This window comes from Apodemus sylvaticus, chromosome 4 (assembly GCF_947179515.1).
Source record: "Apodemus sylvaticus chromosome 4, mApoSyl1.1, whole genome shotgun sequence".
Classification (NCBI taxonomy): Eukaryota; Metazoa; Chordata; class Mammalia; order Rodentia; family Muridae; genus Apodemus; species Apodemus sylvaticus.
The window spans coordinates 26,371,335-26,389,771 of record NC_067475.1 but is presented as its reverse complement, the minus strand read 5'-3'; the positions used below and the strand labels follow the sequence as shown (position 1 = coordinate 26,389,771).

Below are 18,437 nucleotides of genomic sequence, written 5' to 3'. Positions count from 1 at the left end.
CAAGATTGTGTTGTTTACTGGAAAGCCCTGTTTCTATTTGAAGACAGAATGAGCCAGAGAATGAGAAGAATCCAGAAGAGTAGAACATATTTCCAAAGCACTATGAGACCAAGCAGAGCAATTCAGTCAAAAGCTGAAAGAGGTCAGTTTGAATCAGTCAGTGTGGATAGAAATTTTCAGCCAGAACAGCTGGGTTGACCAGGCAACCAGAGTTCAGAAAGAGCTAGAAAGGGTAAGTTTATTCAGCAATGTCTCAGAGGATGAGTACATTCTAGGCCCAGATTAGAGTGTACTGAGGCTAGAAGCTTCTAGGACTAGGCTTACTTAGGTTATCAGATGGAGGCAATAAGCCTCCAAAACAACAATTACATCAGGAGAATTAAAGTTAGTTTTACAAGAATTCATTCTTGAATATAATACATTTTTCAAATGCAGGGTTTGAAGAAATTGAGCTGAAGTAGTTATGGAGGATTCTTCACTGAGGGATAGCGTTCATAGTATCTGAAGGTGTTATACAATCTGCTAAGGGAAGAAATTGAGTCAATAGACCTACCCAGTTGAATGGTCTAAAAACCACACAAATGAGAAAGATACAGTGCTACATATGTCTTATGAGAAATAAACAGCCTTCTAATTAGACATAAGGTTCATTAAAATAGCACAAATTCATGCTTGGTATAGCAAATCTAGCCGACCAACTACTCATGGCAGTTGAGGTTCTAGATACTAACTAAAGGAAAAGAAGCTATTGCCAGTTTTCCAAGTTAATATCATTTCTCACTTCATTTTGAATACACATGCTTATACCTACTGTTAAGTGCAGCTCTTACTCTCATCTTAGAAACTTCTTTTTGTTATAAATGGAGACCATTAAAGAAATCTACAATGAGCCAAAATGCAGAGTACAATTGACCATGGAATGCCCAACCCCAAGCAAACCATCCACAAAGAGACTGTATAAAACCTAAGCCTCAGGGAATACCATGGATGTGGTCTAGAAATACTACAAAAGCCAGAAGACCAACTTCTGCATGATGCAGTATTTACTATTATAGGAAACAAGAAAAATAAAATCTAAACAAACTAGTAGCCTAAATAAGATCAGCACAATGCCCACATGATTTGATATGTCAGTGTAAATAGAGGGAATGCCAGAGGCCCTACCCCTACATGAAGCAATTAATAACTGCTGAGAGAAAGAGAGTCACTCTTCTCCAGGGACAAGTTCCCTGATAGTTTAATCCCAGATGGTCAGAACTAAACACATTTTATTTAAGAATATATATGAAATATATACAAGTATATGCATATGTGCAAATGTATATGTAATGTTTTGTGCTTATGAACAACACATGGATTCAGCAGGTTGTATTAATGTGCGACTGACTATATATCTGTATATGTGACTGTCTATACAAGAATACTAATTAAAGAAGAGACCATTAACTTCAGAGTAAGAGACATAGAGGAGTTAGAAAGAGGAATGGGGTTAATGTTTTGTAAATATAGAATTCATGTGAAATTCTCAGAAATTAAAAGTATAAATAAAAAGAATGCTGAATAATTTGTATATGTGTGTGTGTGTGTGTGTGTGTGTGTGTGTGTGTAATAAACAGTGTTGTAAGAAACTTAGATGGAAATACTAAACTATTATGTCTAGAGCCAAAGTCAAATGAAAAGATGAACAGGAAGAAGGGAAAAATGCTATCCATGTATGCTGTGAAGCAGTGAGGAGAGAGGCCACATGGATTTGTGTTAGTCTCCTTTTGAAAATTAGGGAGACAGGAAATTTAGTTTTCTTAATTTCTTAAAAGGAAATAAAATTCTTGGATGAAACATGAATCACTACTTAACTTTTTAATATCATAAACTTTGCCTGAGTATTGTAATTATTAAATATCTTTCTCTTTCATTAAATTTTGTAAAAATTTCCTGTGATTTTTCTTTGTCTGTGTGAATATATTAAACATTTAATTATTTTCATGACTTCCTTGGCATTTTTATTATCCTCTTTATCACAGCATGTTTCCGAATAAAAGGTTCTTTCTTATACTGGTGTAATTTCTCTACCGGGTGAGGAGAGGCAAAAATGGATAGGAAGAATTGAAATCCACATCTCTGCTCTGCTGTATTTATTTTTTACTGTTTATGTTTTGAAAACCAGGCTTGACATATTTATGTGAATGGCAATACAAAACATAAAACAATAGAGTGGACCATTGAAGAGTTTATCAAAGCACATGAATCATTAAACAGACCGTAGTGATTAGTAGAACAACCTGTTGTATAACAATTGTGTATGCCCAATACTGCCCAACTTTCTGGTTCCATCCCTGTATCTTTGATGGATATGTCATAATTCAACAGCATTTTAAATATACATGTAATTCTTTGAGAATTTCATATGTATATACAATGTATCTTGATTATTTTTACCCACTCCTCCTCCTGCTTCCTACCATACCCATTCTAATCCCCTTACCCTCTCTTATCTTCTTCTCATGTTTTTCTTCTTTTTCTTAAATTATTAGTCTGATGTGTGATGGTATGGTAAGTTCAGCTGGACCATGCCCTGAAAAGTTGAGTCTTCCTCCCTCAGAAACTGTCAACTGGAAATAGTTCTTCTTTATAGAGCAGTTTCTATTTTTCCTACATATTTTTCAGTATTTCTATTTGATGTACTTATATTATTCTAAAAATTCAAAGTCTAAAACTTGAATGTAGGAAAATCAGTATTGACAGTAACTTCAAATTATTGATGTATTATCTGTAAGTAGAGGATTTTACCTCTACTTACATAAAACAAGTATATAAAACAATACTTATATATTGTTTATAAAATATAAACAATAACTTAATTTCAACTTCCAAGAGATGTCCTCTGACCTCTGCATACTCAAGATGGTATGCATGGACCTACACAGACAGACAGACAGACAGACAGACAGGCATGCAGACATGCAAGCATATGTGCGTGCACACAGATACACACAGCCCAAAGAGAGTTATTCAGAGAAAGTGGAAATTATGCATATGAGGAATCACAATTTGTCACCAATCTTTACTCCTCTGCCTCATGGGAAGGAGTATCCTGTGATAGTCATAATTTATATGCACTTTATTTTGATTTCCTCATTACTTTACAATTATATTTTTTATACAAAATTAAAAAACTCCAAGGTAGCCCTAACTATAAAGAGTAGTCATCAACCTGAGCTGGACGAATCATTATATGCTGGAGAAGAGACATTTGTCCCATTAAAGAACTAAAGTGGAGACATGCCCTGTGAATGAGGGCTTTTCCGAAGAATGTAGACGTACGTTCTAAGACAAAGATCCAACCTAGACATCTGAAAGGCCAGCTGAAATAATAATTCCACTCTTCCCCTGTAAGAGGCAAAGCCATTGCTACAAAGCTGGGTGTTGAAGGCCATGTGGAAGCTGAGAGCCACGGACAAAACTGAATATAGCACACTGTGTGACACAGCAGAGACCCGAAGATAGAGGTGGCAGAACATTAGTGGCAGAACCTGACTATTACACAGGAATGCAATTAGCTGATGAACAAGAACTTAGGTTCTGTTATTTCTATCATGACTCTATGCTTAAAACCAAATTTGTCATTTAAAAATCAATGAAAATAACAGCATTTAATTCTGCAATGGTAAACATGGTGCAATTATATGAACACCAGAATTCTGCACTAAATCCATGTGGTCCTTGGATTTTTTTTTTTTTTGGTTGGGAGGTTTTTAATGACTTCTTCTATTTCCTTATGAGATATGGGCCTGTTTAGATAGTTTACCTGCTCTTGATTTAACTTTCATATGTGGTTTCTATCTAGAAAACCATCCATTTTGTCTAGATTTTCCAGTATAGGCTTTTGTAGTAGGATCTGATGATTTTTTTAAATTTCCTCAGTTTCTGATGTTATGTCTCCTTTTTCTTTTCTGATTTTGTAAATTTGGATACTGTTTCTGGGCCCTTTTGTTAACTACACTATGGGTTTATCTATCTTGTTGATTCTCTCAAGAACCAGCTTTTGGGTTTGTTGATTCTTTGTATTGTCCTCATTGTTTCTATTTGGTTGATTTTTTTCACCCTGAGTTTGACTATTTCCTGCCTTCTATTCTTCTTGGGTATAGTTGCTTTTTTTCGTTCTAGCGCTCTCAGGTATGCTGTTAAGTTGCTAGTGTAGGATCTCTCCAGTTTCTTTACCAGGGCACTTAGTGCTATGAATTTCCCTCTTACCACTGCTTTCATTGTGTTCCATAAGTTTGGATATGATGAATCAACAATTCTACTAGACCTTCAAAGAAGATCTAATACCAATATTCCTCAAACTATTCTATTAAATAGAAACAGATTGAACTCTACCTAATACATTCTATGAAGCCACAATTACTCTGACACCTCAACTATACAAGGACCCAACCAAAAAAGAAAACTTCAGACCAATCTGACTTATGAATATTGATGCAAAAATTCTCCAAAAAATTCTTGTAAACTGAATCCAAAACCACATCAAAACCATCATTCACCAAAATCAAATAGGCTTCATCCCTAGAATGCAAGGTTGGATCAATATACAACAATCCATGAACATAATCCTCTACATAAACAAACTCTAATAAAAAAAAATCACATGATCATCTCCTTAAATGCAGAAAAAATCATTTGACAAATACAACACCCCTTCACCTTAAGTATTGGAGAGATCAAAAATTCAAGACCCAGACCTAAACATAATGAAAGCAATTTACTGCAGCCGACAGCCAATATCAAATTAAATGGAGAGATACTTGAAGCAATCCCACTGAAATCAGGGACAAGACAAGGAAACCCACTCTCCCCATATCTATTCAATATAGTGCTCGAAGTGCTAGCTAGAACAATAAGAAAACAAAAAGAGATCAAAGATACAAACTTCCAAGAATAAATAAAGGTGTCACTATTCATGGATGATATGATAGTATACATAAGAGACCCCAAAAATTCTATCAGAGAACTTCTGCAGCTGATAAACAATTTCAGAAAAGTGGCCAGATATAAAATTAACTCAAATAAACCAGTAGCCTTCCTTTATACAAATGATAAATAGGCTGAGAAAAAAATTAGGGAAATAACTTCCATCACAATAGCCACAAATAATTGTCTTGGGGGTAATTCTAACAAAACCAGTCAAAGAGCTGTATAACAATAACTTCAAGTCTCTCAAGAAAGAAATGAGAGATCTCCCATGCTCATGGATTGGCAGAACTAACATAGAAAAAATGGCCACTCTACCTAAGGCAATCTAGTGATTCAATCCAATTCGCACCAAAATCCCAACATAATTCTTCAAAGAAATGGAAAGAAAATTTTTCAAATTCATCTGGAAAAGCAAAAAAAAAAAAAAAAAAAAAAAAAAAACCTAAAACAAAACAAAACAGAATAATGAAAACAATTCTTTTTTTTAAATCTTTTTTTTTATTGAGTATCTTCTTCATTTACATTGCCAATGGTAAAAACCTTTCCCAATTTCCCCCCTTCCAAAAGCCCTCATCTCCTCCTCCTCCCTCTCCTCCCACCCCCCTGCCTCCATGTATATGCCCCTCTACCAGACACACTCCCACTCCGCCCCCCCCACCCGTCCATTTCCCTTTGTTGAGGCCTCTATTGAGCCTTTACCTGACCAAAGACCACTCCTCCCACTGATGCCCGGCAAAGCATTCCTCTGCCACCTTTACACATTTTTGGTTGGAACCATGTGTACCCCTTGATTGATGGTTCAGTCCCTGGGAGCCTTGGGTGTCTGGGTGTCCGAAATCATTGTTCTTCCCATGGGGCTATAAACCCCTTCAGCTCCTCTGGACCACCCTCCAGATCCTCCTTTGAGGACCCCAAGCCCAGTCCAATAGTTGGTTGCTAGTTTCTGCCTCTGTATTTTTAAGGCTCTGGCAGGGCCCCTCTGGAGACAGCCATGGCATGCTCCTTTTGGTACACGCTTCTCATTATAGTGTTGGGGTTTGGTGACTGTTTATAGGATGAATCCCCAGGTAGGGCAGTCACTGGGTGGCCTTTACTTCAGATTCTGCTCCACACATTGCCTCCCTTGTTGCTTCTGTGAGAATTTTGTTCCCTTTCTGAGAGGAACCATAGCACCCTCACTTAAGTCCTCTTTCTTCTTGAGCTTCCTGTTCTGGGTGAATTGTAAATTGTTTATTTTGAGCTTTTGGACTAGCATCTGTTTATTAGCGAGTACATACCATGTGCATTCTTTTGTGACTGGGTTACCTCGCTTAGGATGACACTTTCTAGTTCCATCCATTTGCCTAAGAATTTCATGAATTCATTTTTTTAATAGCTGAAAAGTACTCCATTGTGTATATATACCACAGTTTCTGTATCCATTCTTCTATTGAGGGACATCTATGAAAACAATTCTTAACAATAAAAGATCCAAAAATATACAATGGAAAAAAGGAAGTATATTCAATAAATGGTGCTGGTCTAACTGTCTGTCTGTAATTAGAAAAATGAAAATAGACCCATATTTGTCACTTTGCACAAAGCTCAAGTCCAAGTGGATCAAGAACCTCAACATAAAATCAGATACACTGAATCTAATCTAAGAGAAATTGGAAATGAGCTTTGATCTCATTGGCACAGGAAGAAATTTCCTAAACAGAACTCCAATGGCTCATGTTCCAAGATCAAGAATTAATATATACAACCTCATAAAACTGGAAAGCTTCTGTAAGGCAAAGGACATAGTCAATAAAACAAATCGGAAACATTCAGATTGGGAAAATATCTTCACTAACTCCACATTTGATAAAGGGATAATATCCACAAGAAATCAAGAAGCTAACCACCAAAAAAACCAAACAACACCCCCCCCCCAATGGGGTATAGAACTAAACCAAGAATTCACAACAGAGGAATCTGGATTGGCTGAGAAGCATCTAAAGAAATGTCCAAAGTCCTTAGTGATCAGAGAAATGCAAATCAAAAGGACCCTGAGATTCCATCTTACCCCAATCAGAATGGCTAAGATCAAAACCTCAGGTGCCAACACAAGTTGGTGAGGATGTGGAGAAAGAGGAACACTTCTCCATTGCTGGTAGGATTGCAAACTGGTTCAACCACTGTGGAAATCAATCTGGAGGTTCCTCAGAAAATTGGAAATAGATCTACCTGAAGACCCAGCAATATCACTCTTGGGAATATACCCCAAAGTTTCCCAACCATGCCACAGGGCACATGTTCCACTATGTTCATAGTGGCCTTGTTTGTGATAGCCAGAAGCTGGAAACAATGCAGATGTCCCACAACAGAAGAATGAATACAGAAAAATGTGGTACATTTACACAATGGAATACTACTCAGCTATTAAGAACGAGGACATCCTGACTTTTGTAGGCAAATGGATAGAACTAGAAAATATTATTCTGAGTGAGGTAACTCAGACCTAAAAGGACATGCATGGTATGTACTCACTAATAAGTGGATATTAGTCAAAAATAAAAAAGTACAGAATACCCAAGATACAGCCCACAGAACTCAAAAAAAGTCAACAAGCTAAAGTATCCAAGTGTGGATGTCTCAGTCCCACTTGGGAAAGAAAAGAAAGCAATCATAAGTGGGGAGGGAGGGACAGATCTGGGAGGAAAAGGGGACTGGGGGGTTGGAAGAGGGTAACATCTGGTGTTGGGTGGGGAAAGAGGACTGAAGCCCCGAGGGCCAGCAGAAATAATGGAAATAGGCAACCTCAGGATATAGGAGGGGGAGACCCTCCAGAATATACCAGAGACCTGGGAAGTGAGATACTGTCAGGAATCAAAGGATGAGACCTTAGACAGAATGCCCTACAGTGGGGAGAGGGAACTTGTAAAGCTTACCTCCAGAAGAAAGACAGGGCATCAAGTGAGGGAAGGGGTTGCCATCCCACAGTCAAAACTGACCCATATTTGCTCCTGTCTGGAGAACTGCATGGATGGAAATGAAGAGGAGCCTGAGGAAAGGAAGGTCCAGTGATAGACCCAAAGTGAGATCCAGCACAAGAGGAGGCCCCAAGGCCTGACACTATTTCTACGGCTATGGAGTACTCACAAAAAGGGACCTATCATGACTGCCCTCTGAAAGACCCTACAAGCACCTGAAAGAATCCGATGCAGATATTTGCACCCAATCAATGGACAGAAGCTGCTGACCCCTCTGGCTGAATTAGTGAAAAGCTGAAAGAAGCTGAGGAGGAGGATAACCCTGTAGGAGGACCAGCAGTGTCAATTAACCTGAACCCCTGAGATCTCTCAGACACTGGAATACCAACCAGGCAGCATACACCAGCTGATAAGAGACCCCCAACACATATACAGCAGAGGACTATTGGGTCTGGATTCATTCAGGGAAGATACACCTAACCCACAAGAGACTGGAGGCCCCAGGGAGCTTAGAGGTCTGGTGGGGTGGGATGTGGGGGTGGGGTGGGGATATCCTCATGGAGACAGGGTGTGGGAAGGAGTTATGGGATATGGAACAGTCAGAGGGTAGACAAAGGGAATAAAATACGGAGTATAAAAAAGTTTAAATAGAAAGAAGGAATATAGATATATATGTATACATATAGATGCATATGTATATACTTGTATATGTATATACAAGTTATGTATATATGCATCTATATGTATATATGCACATATATGTATACACACACACATAAAAGAACAACAGAAGCTCTATGATTCTAACTCAAGTCTTCAGACTTTGGATGCTTGTTGGTTGGTAACCGCATGAGTACAGACAGCAGCAGTTCAGGCTACACCAGGTACGCCAGATGTTATCTTTTAGAAACAAACGGGCACACAGCGCTGCAGAGCTTTCTTGTACCATTATCATGGCATCCAAGTTGCCTGAAGCAAGATGTGTATGCAGTAACCATGTTTAGAGCCATTGATAAGCTTTGACTGGGATGAAGCTAAAAATGAAGACCCATAATGTATTTCTTGGACAAGACAGGGCATTGCTAGATGAAGTAGGCATCTATGCTCTAATCTTATCTTGACACCAGCTGTTTATAGGCTTAAAATAAACTTTAAAAATTCAAATTGCAAAACTCAAGATAAATGGTTGTTTTCTGTATACAGGTATTTTTCATGTGTACCTGTACCATGAGTGTGCCTGGTGACCAGGGAGACCACAAGAGGGTGTTTGATCCCCTGAAATTGGAATTACTGTCATGTGTATGTTGGAAATTGAACTTGAGTCTTCTGGAAAAGCAGGTAGCCACTATTCTTAACCACTGGGCTATCTCTCCAGCCATTGCATTGCAAAATATAAGCAAATCAACATTTGAAAACAGCCAAAAAGGTTTGGCATTCCTACCTTGGTCTAAGATCTGTCTGATGACAGAGAGGTAGTCATCGGGCTCCTGCTCTGTAGAGATCTCCCATCTCCTTCTGGGGATACTGAATAACTGATAGAAAGGATCTGAGCTCTCCATCCCACAAAGCAGAGTCACGACACTTCCTCTCGAGTGAAGTACCTTCTCCAGAAACTGACACTTCTTTGATGTCAGGTCTTTAAGTAGACTGTTAGATAATATCAGAAGTTTACATTTGTAAACATTTAAGTTTAGCACTTCCAAATGTGAGGAAGAAAAACTGTGCAAGGGATATAACAGGATTGCTTCTCTTTCTACAACATGCATAAATATTTCTCTCAAGTATAGAGCCCATTCCTCAGCATCTTCTTCATGTAGCAGTAGGATATCTTTTGCATTTCCTGGAAAAAAGAGTGAGGGAAAGGTTTCAATTTTGTTACAGTGGAAAAGATAACATTAAGTTATTATACTCAAAGCTTGTGATATACCATTTGGAAACATGACAATTTGCTTATAGCAGACACAAGTACTGTAAAACAGTACTAACTTTATTGTAATCATGCAGATTATAAAACTTGTAAGATATAGCACAGTCCACACCCTGCAAGAGCCTTCTTTATCCTCACTGCACGAATGTTACTCTTCAAAATGCATTTACATGAAGGAACTCAACAGTGAAAACCAAAAGGGATGTAGGGTCATTACCTGTACTGTATCATAGATTAACAAGCTATGGACTGGCTAGACTGCTTAGTATGTAAAATGCCTGCTGTCAACCGCAGCATCCAAGTTCAATCTCTGTGCCCAACATCATGAAAGAGAGAACTGAATCCCATATGTTGTTCTCTGACTTCCATACATCTGCTGTGGTTTATATATATCCACTCCTATCCATACACAATAAAAATGTATTAAAATTAAAAATAATAAAAAGTTAATATTGAAACACACAGGAGGTTCTTATAGAAAAATACAGAACTAAAGACTATCTCTCACTCAGAACCATGATTCTTAGGCTCCTCAGGGATCTCTTTCCTATCTGATACTGCATCACAGAGCATCTGTGTCAAGGTCCTACCAAACAGCCTCAAAGCTGAGAAATAACTCAAGTCCACGAATTCAACCTCTCTATCAGAATAGAATGGTGGTCTTTGCAGAAGATATTACAAGGACCAACCAAGACCTTCAGAAATTTAAAAACTATGCCTGTCTTCCCTTTTTCCCTCAGTCTGTAGGAACAGGCAGGAGAAGCCAGGCCATCTCATAATACCAAATACAAGAGGAGGATAACAAATAGGGCGATTTTACTCGCCATATTGAAAAAAGTCTAGCATTCATTTAGATAAATATGAGCAGATTTAGATAAATTAGGAGCACCAATTGCTCTTTTTCTTTTCTTTTTTTCTTCTTTATCTGATGGGACCATGTGAAATGACAATAAAAATAACAATGATCATCACAATAAAAAATACAATTCAGCAAACAAGGACTAGTGAAAATAATTAAGGGAGAGACTGGCAGGCCTTCAGAGTACAAAATCTACTGGAGGTTGAGTAAAACAAGAGTTAAAAAATTTACAAACAAGAGGCTGAATCATCCAGGTAAAGTTTTAAAAGTAATATCTAGTATAGAAATTTGGAATATTTAATTTCCAATCTGAAACAAAGCTGGATGCTTCAAAGCAAATGTTGAAAAAGGAAGAAATGAAAGCACGGCAGGAAAATATGACAGGGTGGATTAAAATAAAAAAGAAAAGGGTTTGACATATGAATAACCCAATATCTTGTGGTCAATATGAGAAAGGGCTTCACTGAATTGCTGTAAGGGGATTTTGGAGTGAGGTCAGTTGATAAAGAACCTGAGGCAAAAGCATGCAAGCCAGAGCTCCAAAACCCACATTGAAAGGAAGGAAGGAAGGAAGGAAGGAAGGAAGGAAGGAAGGAAGGAAGGAAGGAAGGAAGGAAGGAAGGAAGGGAAGGAGGGAGGGAGGGAGGGAGGGAGGGAGGGAGGGAGGGAGGGAGGAAGGAAGGAAGGAAGGAAGGAAGGAAGGAAGGAAGGAAGGGAAGGAGGGAGGGAGGGAGGAAGGAAGGAAGGAAGGAAGGAAGGAAGGAAGGAAGGAAGGAAGGAAGGAAGGAAGGAAGGAAGGAAGGGAAGGAGGGAGGGAGGGAGGGAGGGAGGGAGGGAGGGAGGGAGTGAGGGAGGGAGGGAGGGAGGGAGGAAGGAAGGAAGGAAGGAAGGAAGGAAGGAAGGAAGGGAAGGAGGGAGGGAGGGAGGGAGGGAGGGAGGGAGGGAGGGAGGGAGGAAGGAAGGAAGGGAAGGAGGGAGGGAGGGAGGGAGGGAGGGAGGGAGGGAGGGAGGAAGGAAGGAAGGAAGGACGGATTTGGATGTAGCATTTGTAAGCCCTATACTGGAGATAGGCTGATCCCTGGAACTCATGGGTTAGCCTATCTTGTTGAACCCATGAGCTTCAGGTTCAATAAGAGACCCTATACGGTGGAAAGCTATTGAAGAAAAGCTTACATAAACCTCTGACCTCCTCACATGTACACAGATGTGTAGAAGCACACTTACATGCGTATGTGAACATATCCACATAAACATGAATACACATTACATATGCCTATGCTTACACCACACATGGATTCAAACATAATATTCTGAAGTAGTCTAACTGCTGAGGAGAAAGAGCACAATGGAAGGGGGAGAAGAGGTAGGAAATGGGGGTGAATGGAATCACAAAATGCTACATTATAAACGTTTTATAATGAAACACCATTATTTGTATACTTAATACATGCTAATAACAGTTGTAAAGATATTTTAAGATTAAAAAACTATTTTTATATGTGTATAGTGTATATGTATGTATGTATGTGTTATATATATGGGTATTCTGCATGTAATAAGTATACAGCATACCCATCACATGGCAACAAGAAGATAACTTTTATAAGTCAGTTCTCTCATCCTATCAGAGATCTGGGATTCTGGATCAAACTCAATCCTATATGGGAAAAATTTTACCCACTGAGCCATCTCACCTGTCCAAGACTTTTACTATTTTTTTTTAAAAACTCTTAGACTAATGAATATATGGTGCCAGCTATATGAATCAATAGGGGCACAACTAGAAAATAAACTTGTTTAATAAAACAAATGTTGATTAGACTGACCTTAGTTTAATGGTTATTATAAAACCTTCTATATCAAGAAAGAAAACACGAGTCAACCACAAGGGGGAACAGAGCATTTGGTGTAATTTCTTCAGAATAATTTCAACAGATTACAGGGAATTACAGGTTAGTTCTCAAAAGGCAAATTCTCCTAGATTACTGATTCCACACAACGCTGTACTATGTGGTAATGAACGGGCTGTGGCTACATGTAATGTGGATAAATCAAAAGATTACACTGAGAGGAGTAAGCAAGCACACAGAGCAGAAGTATGGAATCCACTAGACACAGATAAGGATATCTGAGACAAGGGTTAGTGGGTCAGGCTGTTGAAGCCTGACGCAGCTCAGGAATTACTCTCTATCTTGGTCTCAGTAGGGGATATATATATATATATATATATATATGTGTGTGTGTGTGTGTGTGTGTGTGTGTGTGTGTGTGTACCTTTGACTCCAGCTCTTTTACCTCTGGGTAAGGACCCTGAGAGGGAGGGTTGCAACACTATGGTAGGAGTTAAGAGATTCCTAAACTCCCAGCAACCAGAAGTTAATTCCACATTAAATGGATACTGAAGTGTAGGTGTTTCTGGCCGTGTGTTCCCAGCTTACACTGTGAAGCGTCAATACAGATGTGGTTCTAAACATGTGAAAGTCACAGTTGTGCTGTGCACACTGTCATGCCATGCAAAGCCAATGCGTACTACTTGAAACGCGACAGCTCACATTCCAGACTACAGTATGCTATGACCTGCAGTGTTAGAACTGTCCATACAAAGTTCTCTGCTCCTACAGGAACATAAGATTTAATTATAGGAAGCAGCCTTTTAATATTTAATACTGCTATTCCTCAGTGTGCACATCAAAATTAATACCTTTGAATTGTACTGCATTAGGATGATTAATATTTTAAAATTACTATTTGAGTGGATTACTTCAATTTCATGAAATGTCACTTGGCAAATTTTAGCTTGTCACTTGAACAAAATTTTCATGTTTTAAAGTTTTCTCTAAATATTATTTTGTCATTTTTTTCTTTGGTGTCTTCAAGATTGGTGATTATAGAGCATGAACAGAGTTGATAAAACATTAAGAGGCTATGTGTCTTAAGTATCAAATATTCAGCTGATATTTAATTCTTTATGTAAAAACATTTATTTGCATGTAGATTTGGTTGTTTTTAATAAATGATAAAAATCAGATACATATATCAAAGAATTTTTTAAAAGAAATGTCCTTATGATTTATTATCAACAAATGTTTAATGTGTATACTATTTTATAGACCTTTATACTGTATAGATGGAATGACAGAAGACAATCTTAGGAAAAAAGTGATCACAAGCAGAAATTTTTAGGATGTCCTGTTTTAGAATGCATATAAATTCAAGTGTTCTGAACACGGAAATTAAAGAAGTGTAGCCAACGGAAGTTTGGGGATGGAGTTCCTTAGTAGTCTCTGAGACTGATCAAGATTATAGCAGGTGAGTTTGGGGAACAGGATGCACATAAATTAAGATGATTACACTACTGATATTTAAAAACCTAAGAGTGGATACTAATCATAAAAACATGACAGATCTGAAAGGATTTTGTAAAATTTAAAGGTGGGTGCATTATAAAATTTTACACATATATTAAGAAGTTAAATAAAATCTTAGCCATTCTGACTGGTGTAAGGTGAAATCTCAGAATGGCTACTGGACCTCAAGGTACACAGCTTGCTACCATTCACCATGAAACATAAAGGAAATCAAAGTCAGTGACAGACAAAAATCCAGTCCAAATACAGTATAACCAAAGAGAAGACATGACAATGCAGAGAACTAGAGAAAGAACAGAGGTGAGTTGAATACATGTCTCTGTTGAGCTCAGACCCAACTGAGATCATTTGGATTACATCATTGTTTAACAGCTAGCAAGACAGCTCTCTGGAAAGCAGATAGTAAATAAACTGAAAAACTTTAATGAAATAAATTTAAGAATAGCACATGAAGGAACAGCATTGTCTTTTCATTCATCATGGAGTCTGAGAAGGTAAGCACCAAGTTCATGTTTAATAATACAATATGTTAGCTAATCTTAATGACTAATATTTTACCCCCAAATTGATGCAATCTTTATTCTTTTTCAATACTCTGAACCTTGGTCATGTTCATTTAGGTTTTATTTGTCCTTGTCAACAACCTCTTTATGCTAATTTTCAAAAGACTGAAGATTAGCACTAAGTATCATTCTGTCTTCCTGATAGATGGAGTCTGGCAAGTCATTTGGCCTTTAATTTTCTCAATTACCACTTATTGAGAATTTCTGAATCCTCAATATGCCGCTAAATAATGTCCCCTACTGTCACTGGGTCCCCTCTGGGATGCCCTGTGATCTCTGTGGAAATTATTCAGACAAGTCATCCCAAACATAGTTTATTCTAGATAACACTCTCGAGGGCCAAGAATGGACAATGGCTGAAGCTTTGAGTGCTCCAATCAGCAGCTCAGTCAGGCCTTATGCAGTTTTTAAAGTCTCTAGAACAAGCAGCTGTTCCTGAGAAATGTGTTCCTGTCCAGGTGATTTATAGACCTGTTTGAAATGAGTCTGTCGGATGGGGGCGGCAGTATAACGCCTCCTGATGGACAATGTTTAGCACTCTTAAAAGCAAATTAGGTAGTTATTTATTAATGACCCGTACAATTCAGGATGCCTGGATACAGTCAGAGATAAGACCCACTCTTCAGACCAGTAATGACAGCCCAAAGGATCAGTTCCTGGTTTATGAGAACAGAATCAAAATAATGACACATGGTGAACAATGTCTTGGAGAAATGTGAGAGATATTCTAGGGGAAAATCTAGAGGGCCTTTGACCTCAAATGCAATTTGATCCCTGGGTTGTTCTTGGATATGCTATATCGTGCCTCCTGTGTTAAATATTTACATTTAATTTCTAAAATATGTTTATTCTTCTTGAATGTTAGGACATAGCTATAGAACTCAATCTGGTTAAAGGATAGGCTAAGTGCTGTTCTTCTGCCTTACTTGCATGCTTTGCCACACAGAATCTATACTACATGCCATGCAATTGTCTTTAAGGTGGTCTGGTCAGATAAAGTTCTGGGAAAGGACTGCTCTGTTAATATTTAGTAGGTGTTTACTGGTGTTAGTTTACATGTTTTTCTGAACTCAAAAATCTTTCCTAGGATCATTGCTTTCTTTGTTAATCTATACAAGTACACTGAAACTGAAGCTATCTACGTAAGACAATAGTCCTCTTCTTTAATGTCTTCAAATCTCAGGTCTCACAGACAGATTTGTATATATTGATGAAAGTCAACACTGGTTTTACAGGCTATTGAGGGAGGGGTTCAGTTCCGGTGTCCTCCAACCCTGTCCCTGAACTCATTCATTTAACTCATAAGGTGAGAGAGGTAGACATTTTCACTCACCAAAGATCACTCTCAGAGGGGAATTTGTCAGAGCCACAAAGGTAATCAGGGACCTTTGTATTGCCTTTGATTCTTTTCATAGGAAATTGAGTTGAGTCCAAACCCAAAAGTTAGTAGAAGTTGTACTCATATCTATGACACTCTTGTTCTTCGTCCTAAAATAGAGAAGTGTATTCTACAGTAATATATAGACTGCAAATCCAAAAGGAATTATCCCTGAGTTATCCTGAGTAGTCTGGAGGCAATGCACTTCATTTTACATACTTGAACTAAATCAAATATAAATCATTATTCTCTCTATTTAAGGAAGGGTGCTATTGTAGAGATCAGCCAACTTTTATTGGTTGGGAAATTGATAATAAATGATGAACCTAGTTCATATAAATATAAAATTTCATTTCTGGAAATATATAACATAATCAAAGAACATTACTGCAGAAGATGCAATTAAAGTCGTGAATTGGTTATTCAAAACGTATGTCTCAACTCTAAGAATATAAAAGTAAGGAAAGAATTGCACATCAGTGTCATATGACCTGCTGGGAAGTTTTGAACAAGCCTATACAATCACTGGAGGTAGGGCACAGATATAAGATCATAGCAATGGTCCATGTAAACCTAGCTTAGTGACCCAATGAGTTAAGGGTAACTATATGGTCATTAACAGCATGGGTGAGCTGTTACTTAAAGGAAAAAATATGACTTAAGATCAGTTGCATCACCAAAAAGCCCCATGACAGTGAGCCCAGAGTGGCTGCATTTGGAGTCCCTCCTTTAGACAGGCTTCTATTTTTCATATGCACGGGCACCACCCACCATCTAGATCAACTATAAGCAAGGGATTGACTAGTAAATCCCAGGTGAACATGCTAAGACTCTACCTCTCTTTGCCTACTGGGAAATGGTACAAGGCTAATTCATAGCACCTTAGACATAGCTATTTCTATGCTTCTATTCTATGTCTAGTTTATTTCTGCCATCACCAAAGGAGCCAGTGATCTCACGGTTATAACCTGTACTATAGAGTAGATATAAGTCATGCAATACTCCTGCCTGCAGACTGTTTCTTTATCCTAACAAATTGGTTTTCTAGAATAAAATATGGCTGTACTAACTTTTTTAACTTATTCTGTCAGATTCAATAATGTCTCATTTGTCTTATAAAGTACTGTAATGAATTTTTAATCTGAAAGGAACTTTGTATCAATAATTTATATTGACAATCGTTTTTATAGAGAAAATTACATATATTTTCAAAAGAACAAAGCTAAACATAAATCAAAATTCTTTTCTATAATCTTAGCTTCAAATAAGCACTTTTCTTCCCATTGAATAAGATCCAATCTCAACCTAAGATTTCATTATACATAATGGGAAAATATTGCAAGATTCTAATTTCCAAAACCATACTTTTATTGACAAAGAGTGAAAGAATATAAGGTCTAGATGCTGCTCAGTGATTGAGTGTTTTCCTGGCATAAAAAAAGGCCATTTTAGATCCTGGAAAAAGTTAGAAAATGATATAATAAAAGTTATAGTCATGATACTTCACCTTGTTATAATCATGCACATTAATGAAAAACACAGCTCTTATTTCAAAGAGTGTAAGAAGTAGTTTGTTCTGAGTGAAATATGGATTGCCAGGACCTGAGAACATGGATTCAGGTTGCCTGAATGACATGTTCCAACAAAGAAGCACTAATTATACAGCATTTTATCATCACAGAAGGGGGGAAATATTGAAAGGCAAGGAAATGACTAAGTAAATCAGTGCTGCCAGCAGGTAGGGAGATTACAGTAAAGCAGAGAAGCCTGCTTGCATCTATCTCTGGCTCTAGCTATCTGCTTGCATTTTTAGTTTGGGGATTGGTGAACATTAATAATCCACTGAGAATGTATTCAAGAGTGTGTAGAGACACTCGAGTGCGCTGATGACCGGAGCTCTATCTCAGCATTCTACAAAGTGCCTGGGTAGCCTATTTGTTAAGCATTGCCCTCTGATCACACACACACACACACACACACACACACACACACTCACACACACTCACACACACACACATACACACACACACATACACACACACATACCACATATTACATACATACACACACAAACCCCACATACCATACACATGCACACACATCACACATATCACACAATGCACACACATGCACACATATCACACACATTACATATATCATACACATGCACATACACATCACACATATCACACACATGCAGTCACATACACACCACACAGATGCATACACACATCACAAACCAGACATACATGCTACACACACATCACACATACATGTAGCTACATGCAAGCACAAAAATATACCACACACACCACATACAGATATCACACACAACATACACATGCACATATACACACACACTTTTTAAAAAGAAGTTCACTATGGATGGCTCTAAAGGAGACTAATGATAATTTTCT

At 37.9% G+C, this 18,437-nt stretch overlaps 1 protein-coding gene across 7 annotated transcripts in view; it reads right to left on the bottom strand.

The window, feature by feature from the left end:
- The window catches only part of Bank1 (B cell scaffold protein with ankyrin repeats 1), a 274,298-nt gene that overhangs the window by 222,820 nt on the left and 33,041 nt on the right, over positions 1-18,437 (bottom strand). For 5 of the 7 annotated variants that reach the window (XM_052179174.1, XM_052179172.1, XM_052179173.1 and 2 more), the window contains exon 2: positions 9,367-9,765. The exons of the other annotated variants lie outside the window; for them this stretch is intronic. In XM_052179174.1, coding sequence (XP_052035134.1) covers positions 9,367-9,765 — 399 coding nt within the window. The remainder of the gene's footprint in view (positions 1-9,366; positions 9,766-18,437) is intronic. 7 annotated transcript variants of the gene reach the window in all.